Here is a 16,867-nt window from a genome sequence, read left to right on the forward strand (position 1 = left end):
TAAATAATTTAAGAATAAAACAGATGCATACCTTTTTTTTGATTTCCAACTTGCAGGTCTGCTGAAAAAATAGTAATTCACATTCACCCTCTTATGTTGAAATGGACTTGTCTTTGCAGCTCAATATTAATCTCATTTCCTTCCCCCGGATCCATTCAAAAATTAAAAAGCGGGTTAATACGAACCATGGTTTGTAAATATTTAGACTTTTCTTACTCGATAGTGACAGTGGCCATCTCAACTGCAAGAACTGGAAAAAATGCACTGGTTTTTTTTACTGACTGAGTAGAAATCTAGTTAAAATAAAAAAACGCAGAGGTTACCCGCATTTTAACTGAAAAAATTATTCAGAATTTTTTGAGACAGGCTTCCAATTTTATACAGGTTGAGAGAAAATATGTTTCAGTGACAGTTATTGTGTGCTTTTATAGTGAAGGTGTTTCGGTAAACTGTGCTGGTGAAATAGCCCACGCTCATTTGAACAGAAGTGACCTATGACTCCTTATATGCATGTATTCCCTTTTTTGTCTTTCTCTTGCCCAGTGTCAATCATGAAGGATTTCATGTGATTAATGTTTTGTTTTCTAGCCGAAATAAAGATCTGTTTTAAATACTACCATGGTGTTAGTGGAGCCCTCCGAGCAACTACTCCATGTATCACTGTGAAAAATCCAGCTGTGATGGTAAGTTTAGCCCATTTCGCTGTTCATTTTATTTGTGTAAGAAGGTAATACTAAATATCAGCTAAACCTGTAGATACAAGTCTCCTAGTTTTACCATCAGCTGAAATTTTTACAAAAAATGAGATAGCCTGACCAAATCATCAAAATCAGGAAATGTTTTTATAAGTCTTGTATTTTTAATGATAAAAAAAGACATGAAAAATGGCTGAGTTTAGTTGAAATAGTTCTGCTAAAAATTTGACTTTACTTGCATTCAATTTTGAGGCTGCAGATTTAGTGTAATTTAACACTCTAGGAAAACATTTTTCAATGGTTATCTAACTCAAACGGAATCCTTATCAAAGTCTCCATTTCTTTTTACTGTTTGTTAATATTTGAAGTTAAGCTGTTGATGAGATAGCAATTATCACGTACTGACTTGACAACCCTCCTCTTGCAGAGATAAGTGAATTCTTTGAGTGTTCATAGAGCATTGAAATTTAGATAATTCTCTGTCGAGAGTTTTTGTTTCCTTATTACAGTTTCATTGTGGCATTTGTGCTTTTGAAATAGAGGATATTTTAAAGGAATTTTTTAATTGTTTAAAATAAATGCATATATTTTTTAACTGAACACATGCTGTTTTTCTAAGAGTCTTCCGAACTTGCATCCAGGTGCTTCTGATGAAAGTAATTTATTAACTAGGCTAGTAATTTATTAACTTAGATATTCAGCTTATGTAATGTTCCACAGTGCATTTGATTCATTGATGTTAGCTGCCAAATACGTAATACTACATCTGTCAGAACAGTGTCTTGACAACTACAGAGCGTTGAAGACACTGCGGAGCACAAGTTACTCAAGCTGATGTGCTTTTATTCAGATCTTTCCCTTCTACTTTCTCAGCATTGCGTGCTACATACAAGTGAATGTTATGGCTACATTATATTGTGTATGTTGTACTAGATGTTATATCTCAGTCTACCAAATGTTTGGTTCTTTCTGTTAGAACTGCTGTTCTAGTACTGTTATTTAATTGCCAGATCTCTGTCAGCTGACTATAAACAATGTGGGTCCGCAGCAGGCAAATGGACTTTGATATTTTGCATCAGACATTGTGCTACAATTATTGAGCTCGACAAGCACTACTTTTAATATTAATTTTTAAATTGCAACCTGGAAGGTAGCTATGTTTTGGAGGGCTCAAAGTGACCCTTACAGTGCGCTACTACTTGCTGCTGTATATTGTTACTGAGAAGCAGAATGAGTGCACTGGAATGGAGAAACCATTAAAACTCTTACGTTTTCTTGACATTGTTGTACTAGTCACCGATATTCTGGAAGTTCACTGCACAAAAGGACATCTAAACTTTTATCTTTCAATATGCATGGATATATTTGGGAGTTTCCTGAAGACCTGTCTTTCAGAGTCATTGCTCAGTGTTGTGTAGTTGACCGTGGATCACCTTTGGAATTTCTGTTTCCTTTGAAAGGCAGCAGAGTCGTGAGTGTTCTGCAGACTTGACGTAACCCTGAGGCTCCTGACAGAAGATGCAACGTTATGTAAACGTGCTTGTGCTAACAGTACGAAGCTCTAACGTTAATAGTGAGCTGTTAGTTTCCCTGATGAGAATGTCATATGAGAGCTCAGATGAGACTTCCTAAAAATTTTATGTTGGGTTAGTTATACACAAGTATGCCTATTATTAAATGTTAATATTGAACACCATTTTCCTATTTTCAGGGTTAAACTTCAAGTACTGTCTAATGGAAGATACTATATTCTCTTGGTATTGATCATGTCTGTTATTACAGAAACGTTGGTTGTGGTAAAAGAGTCAAGGCACGCCCGTGCTTTTCTTAATCTGTAATAAGTTACCTGCTTACTTGGATCTTTCTGAATTTTGGTATTACTTGGTTAGACGTTTGGTGAGAGCCAAATCACACCAACTATTTCAGTCCATCCTATGTTTTGGATAAGCAATTAACGTTTTAGCGTGTTCATTTGAACACTGTTCTGGTGGAAAAACGAGGTCTGATCTAGCAGTCAGGAACGCTACGTTTTCCCAGGTGAGCTAGCCTTTGTAGTTCAAAATTGTAAATATTTATGGTCAAATATAGGATCAAATTTTGAAACAGGAACAGAAAAATTGAAATTGCTGCTTGGATCATAATGAAACTGGAAAGGAGTATATTAGTGAATGGTGACACTGATATCTCTGAAGCAATGCCTGCTTTATGGGAGACTCCACTTCTGTGACATGGCTAGCGAATGGACTTATAATTTATTTTATTATAACTGAATCATAGGCAGTTATATTTTCTGTAAAATATAAAAAGTAATGATTAGCTATGTAAACAGTATTATTCATACAGTAACCTAATATAAACTGAGTCAGTGACTTAGCAGAAAAACATACATAGAACGAGGAGGGCCTTATTGTTGTGTATAATATTTTTAACAAGAAATCAGTACATGTTAAAATAAGCCAAAAAAGAGGGTACACTGAAATATGCATGGGTCCTATGACCCTGCACCTGCAGCCTGAGCCTCCCAGAGGGATTAGCCCCTTGTTGCTTCCCGGGAGTCTGAGCTTAGAATAGAGGAATGTGAGCTGGAATTAACCTGTTGTGGTTTTGAGGCCCTCCTGGTTTCCTCACCAACTGCTACTGCTTGGGTCTCCGTACAAGGTCATTCGAATAACGTTTTCATGCTCAGTGGGAAAGTGATAGAATTTGGAGCATTGTGGTGAGAAATGCTTTACCTTGAAAATGATGGTGAATCATGGATCGAGCAATGCGAAAGGGAAATAGGCTGGAACGTGAACAGTGTCACTTCCTGTCACAGTGCGTTCCCTCAGCAGCGTGCCCAGCCCCGGTGGGACGCCAAGCATCAGCGTCATCGCTCTTCCTTTAGCACTTGATTTGTTTGCCTGCCTGTTACACTAAACGCGAGAATTTTGCAGAGGAAGAAATTCTGCAGTATCAGTTGTTGATTATGCCCCAGTATTTATACCGATGTTGGTTCTGTTCTTTCAGTATGCTTGCTAATCATGGGAAGTATTTGAAAGTTAATGATATTGAATTGCTTAAAGCAATATAAAAGGGTATGGTTGCACTTTCAATTAATGCAGAGCAGCTTTCCTAACGATTTCCACATTCTAGTCTGGCTACCAAGTCTCCCCAAATAACTTCTAGTTCATCTTTTCAACAGCTGTCCAGATGCTAAATGTTACTTTACATACTTTATCAACATACGTAGGTGTACACATTTTTATTCGACTTAACGGATGAGATGACTTTCTATTTTATTCCTAGTATATATGTCCCCAGTGCGGTGTTTGGATGAAGCTTTGTCAGTAGACTCTAATCTCTTCTGTCTGGGAGTGAGTGCAGTGCCTGCGTGGAGAACCATTTTGCTTTTAATATAGTTCCATCAATGTTTTTATGTTAGATTTCTTAGCTGGATGCACATCTTCCTCTTGAAAAAGCAAATGCTTCTGTTAGTCATAAGAACTCTTGCTGTATATGTAGTGATAGGACATATTAATACATGAGAAACCTTTTTGGGGGAGGGAGAGGGAAGTAATACAGAAACCCTTCGTTAGGGAAAGCAGAAAAAAACAAACCTGAAAATCTTTGAAGCATGAGCGTAGCTTTTAGATTACATTCATGGTTAGATAATTGAAATGCTTTTCTTTCTTTAAAAAAAAAATGTTTGTTAGTCTGTCTATGATCTCTTTGCTGAATCTTTTTTGTTGCAAAGTAAACTGTCTGTTTGTGAAAATTAGCAAAAGTTACACATGCTGTCACTGGCTAGATCATACTTTGGTATATATTACCAATTCGTACTGTTGATTAAGTTCAGAAAACCAAAACGCATAAGAAAATACACTTTCTTTTTTTGATTAAAATAAGTCTCTTCCCATATAATAGCCTATGTATACTCTGTTCTGTTGATTCCAAGGATTGGTATGTTAACACCACATGGCATGAATAGTAGCTGTTTTCCTAGAAACAGAGGCTGTAACTTTTCCTATGGGTAATAGACAGCAGTTGGTCGGATTCTTCCCCTGCGTACTACTTTACAATTGCGTAATCGTTGTCAAACACGTATAAAAACAGAAGGAAACTGCTGGGATACACTTTACTTTTTCTCCTCTTTAGATGGGAGTAGAAGGCATGGATGAAGGTGCTTCTGGAACCCAGCACTCTCGGAAGTTAGTCAGCTTTACCCTGTCAGGTAAAAAGACAATTCTAATCTAGTTGTTGCAAATTACTTTCACAAAAAGAGAGAAAACTGTGTTAAAACGCTCAAAGACAGAATGCCTTTCTTTATTAGCCTCTCCAGGAATTCACTCTAGTGGCTTGAAGGATGTCATTTTAGGGGGGAACTTCTATTTGTTGAAAAAAATCCAGAATCAGGAATCTCCAGGGATTAAAGAAATAGCATCTTGGCGTGAGAAACGTGCAGAAATTTTTTCAGTCTGCCTAAGGGATAATTCCTCTCAGCGGCTAAATTTTCCACTCTTCAACCTAACTAAATTGCAAGTTTGTCATCCCTTTGAAGAAAGCAGTAAAAAAAGCAACGGCTGCAAGTGGTGGTTTAAAAAAATATATTTACTTGTAACAGAGAGAGCTAAGCTGTTGCTACTGCAAAATAGCTGAGGGCTACAGTTTAGCAGCCTCACTTGTTTTAATTAGCACTAGACCCACTAATGTTCAAAAAACAAGGGTAGAACTAATGGCTTTCAAAATATTTTCTTCGGAGAAGACCTGTAAGAGGAGATAAGGAAGCACTGATGCAGACAGGCAGAAGGTATACGAAAGAAGATACACGGAGGGCTTTGCAGAACACGGGCAGGATTTGATAGTTTTCTGTCACTGAACGAGGCTTCTAGACCCAAGGAGCTACGGTGACAGTGTCCTCATTCCCCTGTTGCTGTAGTTATGGTATGTAGGTAGTTATGCATTTCCTTTAAATTTCTCATTCCTTGGTCTTCTGTCCTGTAACTGCAGAACAGAACCTGGAAGGAAAAAAAAGTTGTGAACAAGGCAAGTGAAATAATTTCTCTGATTTTCCTGCCTGTGGTATAATTTGAAAAGGTTATTTGAAATGTGTCCTTCAAGTCTTTGTTTAAATCACTTTAAGAAAATGTATTCGGATGAGCACGCTTGAAATTGTTGAGGATCAAATGATGGCAAACGATGATTGCTTCATAGCAGTCTCTAAAATGAATGAGGAAAACTTAAGTGAGCTGGTTGACTGAATGTTCCTGACTGGGTGCCGTTTATAAATCATGACAGTATATGTCATACATTATTAGTTACATTGTACAGTATATTACCGTATTAGCAAATCAGTGTGAAATAAGATTGTTGATGGAATCGAAAAATCATCTGCTTCACGCTTGGAGACCTTTCATAATCTGTGCTTGTGCAGATTGATACAAAATTAAATCAGGTAGATTCTTTTCACTGCTAGTGAGTCTTAGTTTCTTCGTGCTTGTCTCGCCTTTCATAGCTCTTGGACTGCCATGGGCCGTTTGACACAGAGGTCTGCCTTTGTCGGAAGTATCTCTGTGCTCTCACCTGGCAAAGGAGTTTCTGAATGGCTTTAGTTCAAAAATTATGATACAAAGCTCTGTGTGTGTTTGCGGTCATTGCACATACACAGTTGATGTTTTTAATGGGCGTTACTTTCTATTTCATTGTATTTCTACTACGCAGCTTAATTCTGAATATTAGGTAGTGGAGTTTTTTCTTTTGTTCTTTTTTGTTTAATAGTTTCTTTTACTGAATCCATAGGTGTGACATTTCATTTTAGTGCACTGAATTTTGCCTTCATATATAAATGGCTCGTCCAAGTGTATATGTTCCAATTGCAGCAGGGTCACGAAGACTGCTTGCTACCTGCTAGATTACCTAATGGAGAAAGGCATAAAAATCTTTTGCTTCAGCAAGCCTAAACAGAGAAATGTTTTACAGTTAGGTTTAAAGTCTAATATTTTATCAAAAATGCCCTCTTTCTTTTTGCTCTTGCTGAAGTTTGTGCTCTCATTAATGTCCTTAGGCATCCAACAAAGTCATTCCTTACTACTGCAAGTTGCAAGCGGTCACAGTACTATGTTTTCCATAGATGGAAAGAAGCATTTCCAGAAGACCTTGGCTCTTTTTGTGCAGGATAGTTTGTCTTCCTCAAAGCTGGGAGAGTGTGCGTCATAGTCCAGAGCAGTCTTGATAATGAATATTTGAAATTGTGTTTCTCAAAGTCTGAACTTTGAGACTTTGAGAAAGCATGATTTCACTGCATTACCTCCCATACATTTGTTTATCTTGGTCACTTTCTGTCATCCAGAAACAGAGCAAGTAGTGTGGTTTTTTTTAAGGCACGCTACTGTAGTACTGTAGTACTGAGAAAAACGTTTGTATGTAAGTTAAAAGTTCATGCTATATTTTCTGTTACAAATGACTGGAGGCCAGAATGTAAATGAGGATGTTAATACCTTTCCTTTCTGTAGTCTCTTGGAAAAACACTTGACTTCCTGCTTTAGCTGTCTTCTGTGCACTAGTTACCAGTTACTGTACGACTAATGTTAAGTTGCTTTATTTAGTGGTTTATGGTAAATTGGTTTCCTGGGTAATATTTTGGCAATATGCCACTTCTTCAGCTATTTTTAATTGCTCTGTTCTTTTTTTCTTCCTCCTTTTCTTGCTTTAAAGATATTAGAGCGGTTGGACTTAAAAAAGGCATGTTCTTCAACCCCGATCCTTACCTAAAGATGTCCATTCAGCCAAGCAAGAAAAGTACATTTCCTACATTTGCTCATCATGGTCAGGAAAGAAGGTCGACTATCATCAGTAACACAACTAATCCTATTTGGCACAGAGAGGTAACGTATGCCTTTTAAGAGCTGTCTGCCAGCTGATACAGTGTATGAGGCTTATATTTTCTCTTTATGCATTGGTCCTCATGGCTGCGAGTGTATTTTGTAGTAATTTAAAGTGACACAGAAATTAGAGTAATTCTAGGAATCCTGTTGTTGGACACAAACAGCTATCCATCTGCGTGTTTAAGCTCTGTGTTTAAGCTACACTGCTGTGAGGTTTTCATTCCCTTCTCTGCTAAACAAGAGTTGGAAGAATAAATTAATTAAAATGGATTATATGCTGTGAGAAGACTCTTTAAGAAAAGGTGCAATAAGTGAGCGTTCATACTCTGTGATCGCAACCACCGTTCATTCAGAAATGATGCTCTCATTGCGTAGCAGTTGGCAAGGTTTCTGTTTTGTCAGGCAGGGGATGCTCTTTGGTGTACTGCCTGCGCTGCTGTAGAAAGGAAAGCCCAGGAAGGAATTACAGCACCACCTAGCAAGAAGAAAAAAAAGGCAGCTTGGCAGAAGGCACTTTTTGAGATTTGTCTGTAAGCTGAGCAGGTTGCAGAGAGGGAACTGGAACAATGCAGTCCCACAACTGTCTTCAACACATGAGCAAAGCTGCGTCTTTGAAGAGAAATGGTTATGTGGGAAATGGTGTTAAAATAAACCCCTCCTTAATGACAGAAGTCCATAACATTTGAGGGCTGGTGAGTGGGCTTGGAGAATGTTTCCACAAATTATAATCAAGTCAAGCAAGCACTAAAGCAGAACAGGGCAGGGCCAGCATTAGCACTGCTTCTTGAGTGCTTGGTTGTGAGAAAGACTATAGATTTGTGAAAGACTTCAAAATTTGAGAATTTTAATTTCTAAATTGATTCTTCCTCTTTCTGTCTGTTTCTCTATCCGTCCCTCCTAGTAGACAGTAGGAAAAAAAATCTACTCGTATTTTCCCCCATTCTTCTCCCCCACTCCCTTGGTTTTGCAGCTTTATTACAACAATGATAATGTTCACTGGAGCATACATTATATCATCTTGCTTTAACTGCTAAATCTTCCCTGTAGCAATGCTCTGACAGTACCAGCTTATGATCCTGTTACACGTGCTGGAGTAGTGATGTAGAATTGATCCTTTTTTACATCTGTTCCTTTCTGCAAAATGATATGCAATTTTATAGCAAACAGAGTGCTAAATTTTAAGTTCTGTTTATCACGAGAACCCAACCCTGCCAGTTTCGCTGCATGAGAAAGTGGTGTTATTCCTGACCCAAATTAATTACTGGTTTTGAATATGTTTAGTTGATGTGTATAGTGGAGCTGAAGGGTTATTTCTTGTTTTGTACCCTGTTCAATACATCTTTGGCTGTCCAGCTAGATGTGTATTGGCCGCTATACTGAAGCTGTGATTTGCTCTGAGATCTTAAAAACGCAGGATAGCATAGGCTTTTTTGAGTAGATTTTACCCATACTTTTTAGTTTGTTTGAAACATCTCATCCAGAGGGGGAAAAAAAAAATCTTTGGTTTCTAAACCTGCGTTCCTAAGGGAGTTTGTCAGCGTGCTCTCTCTGTATGTGTATGTGTGTGTGCACATGTGCGTGTGCACTCATATACCTGCTTTTGTACCACTTTTGAATCTTCTGGCTGCCTTCAGTCAAGTTTGACAGAGCAACACACATCTCAAGGATGAAGTATTCATAAATTTTGTGAAAACGGATGTTAGGTTGAAGGTAGCGACTGTTAATAGTGTTCCCTCTGAAGGAAAGGTGGGAGAGTGACTTCATTCGACATCAGGAGATCATTTATAAAGTAGCACTGTTTGGTATAAATGCCTCAAGTGCAGGAGAAACTTTGACTGAAGCTGAATGCCTTTCATGGTTCACTGAGAACGTTTGTGAACTTTAGATCAAAAATCTACATAAAATTCTGCTCCTTTAGTTCCAGTGTTCACAAAAATACTGTGTTTCATTATTATCCTACAGTGTGTGTCTGACTTTGTCTTGTACACAAAAAGTTAACTCGGCAGCAGTGTGGTGATAGAAGGGAAGTTCTTGAAGCGCAGCCTGGGAAGAGACGCTTTCCTTCTTCCCCCTGCACTGACACTGCTACTTTTCTATTCCTTGGTGAGAGTACAGTGAGGATTGCTTCTGCTTTTACTTTCTGTCTAAACTGAAGCAAGCATTAGGATACGTTGGTTTCTCCTTTCTGGCATGGACCAAAGTGCTTTCCTGCAATGCAGTTTTTTCCTGAGCACTTATTTTTGAGGAGCAGTAAAGGCAAGGGCTTTCTGAGAGGCTGATTATATGTGCAGAAGTTCTTACAGTTCTTACTAAATGATGTTGACGTTGTTCTGCGGAATGGAAACTGCTGTGCTCATCAATTGTTGCTTTTGGAGTTCACTGCAAACTGGTAGTAATTATGTTCATACTTTCCGAATAAAGAAAGCTATATTGATATGGTGTCAAATATGTTCTTTCCTTCCAGAAATATTCTTTTGTTGCACTTCTAACAGATGTCCTGGAAATTGAGGTTAAAGACAAATTTGCCAAGAGTCGTCCAATCATCAAGCGCTTTCTTGGGAAGTTAACCATACCAGTTCAGAGACTACTGGAGAGACATGCAATTGGGTAAATTACACTTCCATTGCTAACTTTCACTGATCAATGAGACTCAACATCTGGGGTACTGGCACAGAGCAGCCTTTCCCAGCTAATTCTTTACACACCTATTGAATCTGCAGTAGGAAATTTAATAAATAACTTTACAAAGAATATGTGACCTTATTGCCTGATTGGAAAACATGTTTCTTGGCCTGCTCTGAGTGTATCCGTGTTTGTATATACATGTGTGTGCAGTTTTTTTCTAACTTAGTTTCTTTACACAAAAAAATTTCATCTGTGGCTAACTAACCCAGAAGCAAGGCACTGTTTATCACAGTTCTATACAATTGTGTGCAAATTTTTTAGAACAAGCAGAGTTTGTTGTCTCACTTCTTTTACACTTAAAGCATTTTTAATTGTCAATTTAATAATCAGAATTTTAATATCTATTCAGCTAAGTGGGCAGAACTACAAGGCAGTGGCTGGTTATTTTTCAAAATGTTGGTGATACTACACCACTAAAATTGCCTTAGCAACTGTGAACAGAGCGCTGATGGACCTCGAAATTAGTCTGTTGTGCTGTTTTAAGAAGTTTCTGGTGGTTGTTGTTGGCGGCGGCTATCCGTAGTATTTCAAAGAAACAAATTTTTGAGATTTTGAAAGGGTGTTTTTAGGGTGTGTTCTGTTTTTATTTTTTTTACTTCATGGTGGTCACTGGAAGGGATCACAATACAGTCAAATGTATGATCAAATTGGGCTACAATGTGTACTGAAAAGAGCCCGAGACTTCATAGTTAGGCACTGTGCTGTATTGGTATGAAGCAAGTGGCTGGAGGAGCAGAGATGTGTGCAGAAGTACAATTTTATGTTTAAGAAAAAGCAATATTAGGCAGTGTATTATTTTGCCAGAACCTTTTGACCTTTATATGCTATATTTGACAAATTAGGTAGAAAAAATAATTCCTCGACAACGGGAGGAACTGAATTGTTCAAATATGTTTTGTGTAGGCCTAACTCAAAGTCCACCAAAGTTAATGCGTCTCCATTAACTTTAATTGGCCACAGGATGAGGCCAACAAGGAACAATGGAGAAATGCTTTCTTCCTTGAAAGTTTAAGGGCATGGCAGTAGCATCACGTTTTTGTACAAAAAGCAGGATATAAACAACTGGCCTCCTTTTTCACAGATATTCCCATCAAAATAACAAGTTGCATAAATGGAGAAAAGCAAACTCAATTTGAAAACAGTTTTCAGCTTTAAGTTTCCAAAGTGGTGGTTACACTGGTAAGTAAAATAAGAATGAAATTGTAAGAGTAGCTTAAAATTCTGATGGTGTCTTCTAATAACAGAATTTGTTTAAAAAATAAAAAAGCCTGCCCATGTGCTTTCTAATGGTATCCAAGTGTTCAGGTGTACATACAATCTAACTTTACTAAGAAATGTTTCATCTCTGAATTTCAACAAATTGTTACAAGTTGGAGCATGGAGCTTTTTCTAATAAATTTGCACACTGCTAGATACTCAGGAACAGCGTGGTGATCGAGATTTGTTTCAAAATCTAGTTCAGGGTGTTCATTTCCATGCTAAATCCCCAAATGTCTTTCTGTCCTGGGATTCCTTGTGGTGTGAAGTCTGGGGTTTACCTACCATGTGCTCAGTTCTTTTCTATGTCCCCTCTCCCCTCGTCCCCCCAACAAAAATTCTGGAAGACGTTTTGTGCTCTCTTCTCCATACTTCAGTTATGTATATTTGATAGATCCGATCTCCAAAAAAAAAAGGGGGGGGTGTATAATAAATATGTAGGAAGAACATGGGTAAGTATTTGGTTTGCTTTTGTCATACTGCTGTTAGAGGAGACTTTATGCAAGTCTTGCAGATATTTTTGCTTTTCTCTGTAATTTATGCCTTTTTACATTTTTTGTGTGCCAAGCAGTTTATTAGCGTTCCATTTTCCTAGGTATCCTAAAGACAGACAGTACTTTAGCCAGAAACCTTGTAAAGGAAAAGAGTGGGTAATACAGACATGAAGTAGAAATGAACCACATAGGCAATCAGTTGCCATCATTCTTTTATTTTATTTTTGGTCAAGCAGGTAAAACAATTTTGCTGTCTTCCTTTTCACTGTGGTGACGTTAAGGACAACTGAAACCCTCTGCTGGGACAGGCTAAAGCGTAAACTTGAAAAGATTGCATGAATGAAATCCGAAAATTAGTATACCATGCACTTAAATTGCCCCTCCTTGTATTAATGATTAGTATTAATGAAAAGGTGAAGTCTGGAACCAGCCATTCTTCAGATAGATTGCGCTAGAATTCAGGCGTAAATTTAGCTGTCAGAAGAGCTCACAAGTTTGCATAGTGAAATGGCCAAGCGGCTTTGAATTTTATAGTTCATTCTCATGCTTGTGCATGATATTTTCTAGTATTGATTCACTAAACCCAGAGTAGGCATTATTCATTTCATGGCCTGCTCTAATCTCGATAGGCCTAGAGTAATGTAAAGCTTATACAGACCTGTGGAAATCTCAGATGGCAATCTTCTGAGGACACCCCACGTCTAGCTGAAGAATTGTAACTGGAGTACGGAGCGATGAGTCTATGACACAGATACCGCAAACAGTACTGCAGTAATTTGCACTGTGGTCTCTAGAGCATCCTGAGGAGCCTGCTTTGTCTTAGGTTGTCTACTCAGGACTTTTTTCACTAAAAGCTAATGTTTGGATGCAAACTGCTGCCGCTTGTTCGCATAATTACCTTGCACAACTTTGCTTACAATGAATCATTTTCATTTATGTCATTCATATTGCAGTAAGAATGGTCCCAGTAGAGAAGAAATGTTTATTCCAGTATAAATGTATTTGCATAAGTAGTGATAATTTCCCGGGAAGGTTTTCAAGAAGACTCTCCCTTCCCCTCAGCTGTCTCAGCTGAGCTGGAGGGAAGCGTGGGCTCTGGATTCTGGCTGTGCCTAATAAGAATGTATAGCCTAGGATCGTATCCTAAGTCCCAAGCTGATACAAGTGCGTAATCAAGTCTGAGTCCCACTGAATTCAATAAAATATAAGCACATATTGGAAGTTAAATCCAAGCTTTAAAAGCTTTGCTACACAGGAATGTGTTTAGGCAGAGGGGTGGTGAGTGCTTTACTGAAAGTGGAAAAAAAAATAGCTAGGAATTTTGTATACAGTAAAAGCCACAAGGGGGCACAATGTTTTCAAAAATGAAAAGCTTTTGTTAATTACAAAATATAAATGTTTTCATTTAAGGGAGGGAGGAGGTAGGGGAAAAGGGTTCCTTTACAGCTTTGTTTCTTTTGGAATTAAGAACAAGTCTGGGGATGTATGAGAATTTCTGTGGCACAGTCTATATTTGGAAATGATAAAAAGTAGTGCGTCAGGCTATTTTATCTGTTAATTAATGGTATTTTAGGGCATTGCTGGTTTTCATCCTTCTCCATACAAGCCAGAATATGAGGCTAATTTTAAGAGTGCAAGAGTAGTGCATGCTGACTCTATCTGATAAGAATATCTGATATAAAATATTGGAAAAATGAAACGGTTAAAATTATAAAGACCAATATCTTTGTTTTTGCAGAGACCAGATTCTCAGCTATAATCTTGGTAGAAGGCTTCCAGCTGATCATGTAAGTGGATATCTCCAGTTCAAAGTGGAAATCACATCTTCTGTTCATGAAGGTGAGAATTTGTCAGTGATCTGGGTCTTTAGATAGGTGTATAGAGATAATTTTGATGGTATTTCTCTTTCTAGGATTTTCTATGGTAAGTAATTCTCATTTGTGTACAGTGCCTCTGTTACAGACTTTTCTAGCAGGAATCAAATTTCAGGTATTCCAAATGCTGTGTTGGAGATGCTGTTGCTAAAATACCTGTACTTATCCTTTTGTTCTTCTCTTTTATTAGTTATATTTTAAATGAATGTGCTTATTATTCTCATTTCATGAGGTCGATTACATAATCTGATTCATTATTTCTGATCGCTCTGTGACACATGCAGTGGCTACCTTCAGCTGAGATAAAAAGTTGCAAGTGAGATTTCACCCTTGCTCCCTTCCTCTGCTACCATGCATGCAGATCAAGCTGTCGCTTCCCCCTTTTACAGGACTCTGTCCTGCTCAGAACTGAGAATATCTGCTATGGTTAGGAGAATACAAATTTCCATTAGGCAGATCTTTTATTTCCCCTTTTTTCCTGTCCTGAAGGCAAGAAGCAGAACATTGCTACTATAGTTGCACGTCAATGACATACTGTATGTCTTTTTAGGTCTTCATGTACTTACATTCTACTTCATTGGACGTGTTAAAATCTTTCTAGTAGTGATATATTGCCCTATCTTTTAACTTTATGCAGCTTTCCTTGCCTTGTTTGTAGCCATGTGATCCTGTATCTCATTAATTTTTGCTCTGTCACCAATAAAAAACACTCTTGTATTAAAGCATGTTGGTTGCCAGCCATTCTGGTTTGCTGATTTCATTTCTAAATTTCTTGCACAGATGTACAGACACTTACAGCTGGATTATTCAACTCTGTGTCTTTAAACCCCATGTGGGGAATTATTCCCTCTCTCAAATGAGATGGCTTACTTTCATTTCCCTTTTATATTTATTGCTATGACATACTTAGTACAGAATGATCTTTCTTAGGTGAATTCCCATTCTTTACGGTGAAAATGTCCTGTAAACTAACTTACAACAGTTGTGGATAGAGTTTGTATCTGCATGCAATTTGTAATTCCTCATGTCATTCCTCATGTTTTTCTGCAGATGCTTCACCAGAAACCGTGGGCACTTTGCTGGGAGTGAACTCTGTCAATGGAGACTTGGGGAGCCCCTCTGATGACGAGGATGTGCCAGCAGGACATCACGATACGTCTACGGTGTGTTCCAACGGGCCAGTCCTCGAGGAATCTTCTGGAGAAGCAATCCCCAGACACCCTTTAAGGACTAGTACAACTCTGGAAACAGACCAGGATGAGTTAACCTCCACTGCTTCAAGATCATCCCCTACCAGGGGTCGCCAGGACTCACTGAATGACTATCTGGATGCAATAGAACACAGTAATCATCCCAGATCTGGTACATCTGCCTGTGGTGAGCGTCCCCTTGGAGCATCCCCGAAACTGAGGAGCAGCTTCCCTACTGACACAAGACTTAATGCTATGCTTCACATTGACTCGGATGAAGAAGAGCATGAGCTACATCAAGAGCTGGGTTTTCCGTCTTCCTTGGAAGATGATGGTGGTTTAGTAATGCTTAATGGTGCTACAAGAAGTGTTGAAAGAAATGGTTCAAGTTACTCATCAGATCAGGTAATGCAAGGGCCTGCAGAGAATGAAAACGCTTCAGCCTCTGAAGCTCCTTTGCAATCGACTGATGACCAGCAAGAGACTCTCCAAGATTTTCAACCATCACGTGAAAGCCCACAAGGCTCTCAAAGTGAAACGCCAGCAGAACAGCCTGGCAGTGAGTTGTGTGCTGCTCAAGAGGCAGAGCAACCTCCTAGCAGTGCGGACTCAGGAGCTCCTGATGCTGCTGCTGGGAGCAGAAGAGGTGCTAGTGAAACAGAATCCATTGATCAAGGGTCTGAGCCTTCCCAGGTGTCATCAGAAACTGAGCAGAGTGATCCTGCTCGCACAGAAAGTGTCAGTGAGGCTAGTACCAGGCCAGAAGGGGAGAGCGATGCGGAAGGGGCAGACAGTTCTTGCAATGAAAGCGTGACTGTGCGACGTTCCTCAGTTGAAATGCGATGTTCTTTTGAAAGTGCCAGGTTTCCTGAGACTCCAGCCTTTTCTTCTCAGGAAGAGGAAGAGGCAGCTTGTGCCACTGATGTGGCTAGAATTGAGGCTGCTGCTGACACACAGGACTCTACAAGTACTTCTGGCTCTTTGCCTGCAGTCCAGGTACCTCAGGAGGAGGTACAGGAGGCTGATGCAGGTATATTGCAAGACCAAGAGGAAGCAGAAGAAATTTGGCAAAGAAGAAGTGGCCTGCAGGCGGCAGCTGCCAATAGCCAGTCTCAGGATGAAGAAAATGAAGGAGCCCAAGCAGCTTGCGAGGGTGCCACAGCAGAAGTTGAAGGAGCTACTGGAGGTAACATCTGCAGGAGGCGCTTTCTGAAGTGGCCTGCCCTTTCTGCAGCCGTTGAAAATTATTTAAAAAATGAAAGACTGCAAATAAAAACCTTAGTCTCTCAATTGTCATTATCTTTCGAGATTTTTTGGTTCCCTTGAGGTTTATTTCTTTGTTCAGGAGACTCTGGGGGATTTTAAAGAGAGAAGAGAAAATTCTTTTTCAAAACCAACATATCTAAGATGTGTTTATTTTGAAATTGGAAAAATTTAATTTTTGAGAGAGTAGTGAGAATGGTGAAGAATTCTGCAGTATTACCCTTTTGGTTAATCAAAAAGGTAATGAGGGGAAAAACAAAATCTAGAAACTGTAAAATACAAAAAAGAATTTATATTTGACTTTTCTTTGGATTGTTTGTGGGGTGAAGAAAATACATATATGTTTTAGCAAAAAAAAGGGAAAAAGAATCAGTTGTTGGTTGCACTTCAGGCCGATTAGCCTATCTTTTCCAGTTCCTCATCTATATAGACGCATCCTAGCACAGCTGGAGCCATGAGAGGAGAGGAATGAATTACTTGTGTTAGCCATATAAAAATTTTCACTAGTTGTACAATTATTTTATAAGTTGAGAATTTTGTGTCACTAAG

At 38.7% G+C, this 16,867-nt stretch overlaps 1 protein-coding gene across 4 annotated transcripts in view; it reads left to right on the forward strand.

Annotated features, from left to right (window-relative positions):
* The window catches only part of HECW2 (HECT, C2 and WW domain containing E3 ubiquitin protein ligase 2), a 222,182-nt gene that overhangs the window by 148,211 nt on the left and 57,104 nt on the right, over positions 1-16,867 (forward strand). For all 4 annotated transcript variants that reach the window (XM_068948246.1, XM_068948245.1, XM_068948247.1 and 1 more), the window contains 6 exons: positions 589-683; positions 4,830-4,905; positions 7,386-7,555; positions 10,020-10,162; positions 13,730-13,830; positions 14,916-16,241. In XM_068948246.1, coding sequence (XP_068804347.1) covers positions 589-683; positions 4,830-4,905; positions 7,386-7,555; positions 10,020-10,162; positions 13,730-13,830; positions 14,916-16,241 — 1,911 coding nt within the window. The remainder of the gene's footprint in view (positions 1-588; positions 684-4,829; positions 4,906-7,385; positions 7,556-10,019; positions 10,163-13,729; positions 13,831-14,915; positions 16,242-16,867) is intronic.

The sequence above is a fragment of the Struthio camelus genome, chromosome 6 (assembly GCF_040807025.1).
Source record: "Struthio camelus isolate bStrCam1 chromosome 6, bStrCam1.hap1, whole genome shotgun sequence".
NCBI lineage: Eukaryota > Metazoa > Chordata > Aves > Struthioniformes > Struthionidae > Struthio > Struthio camelus.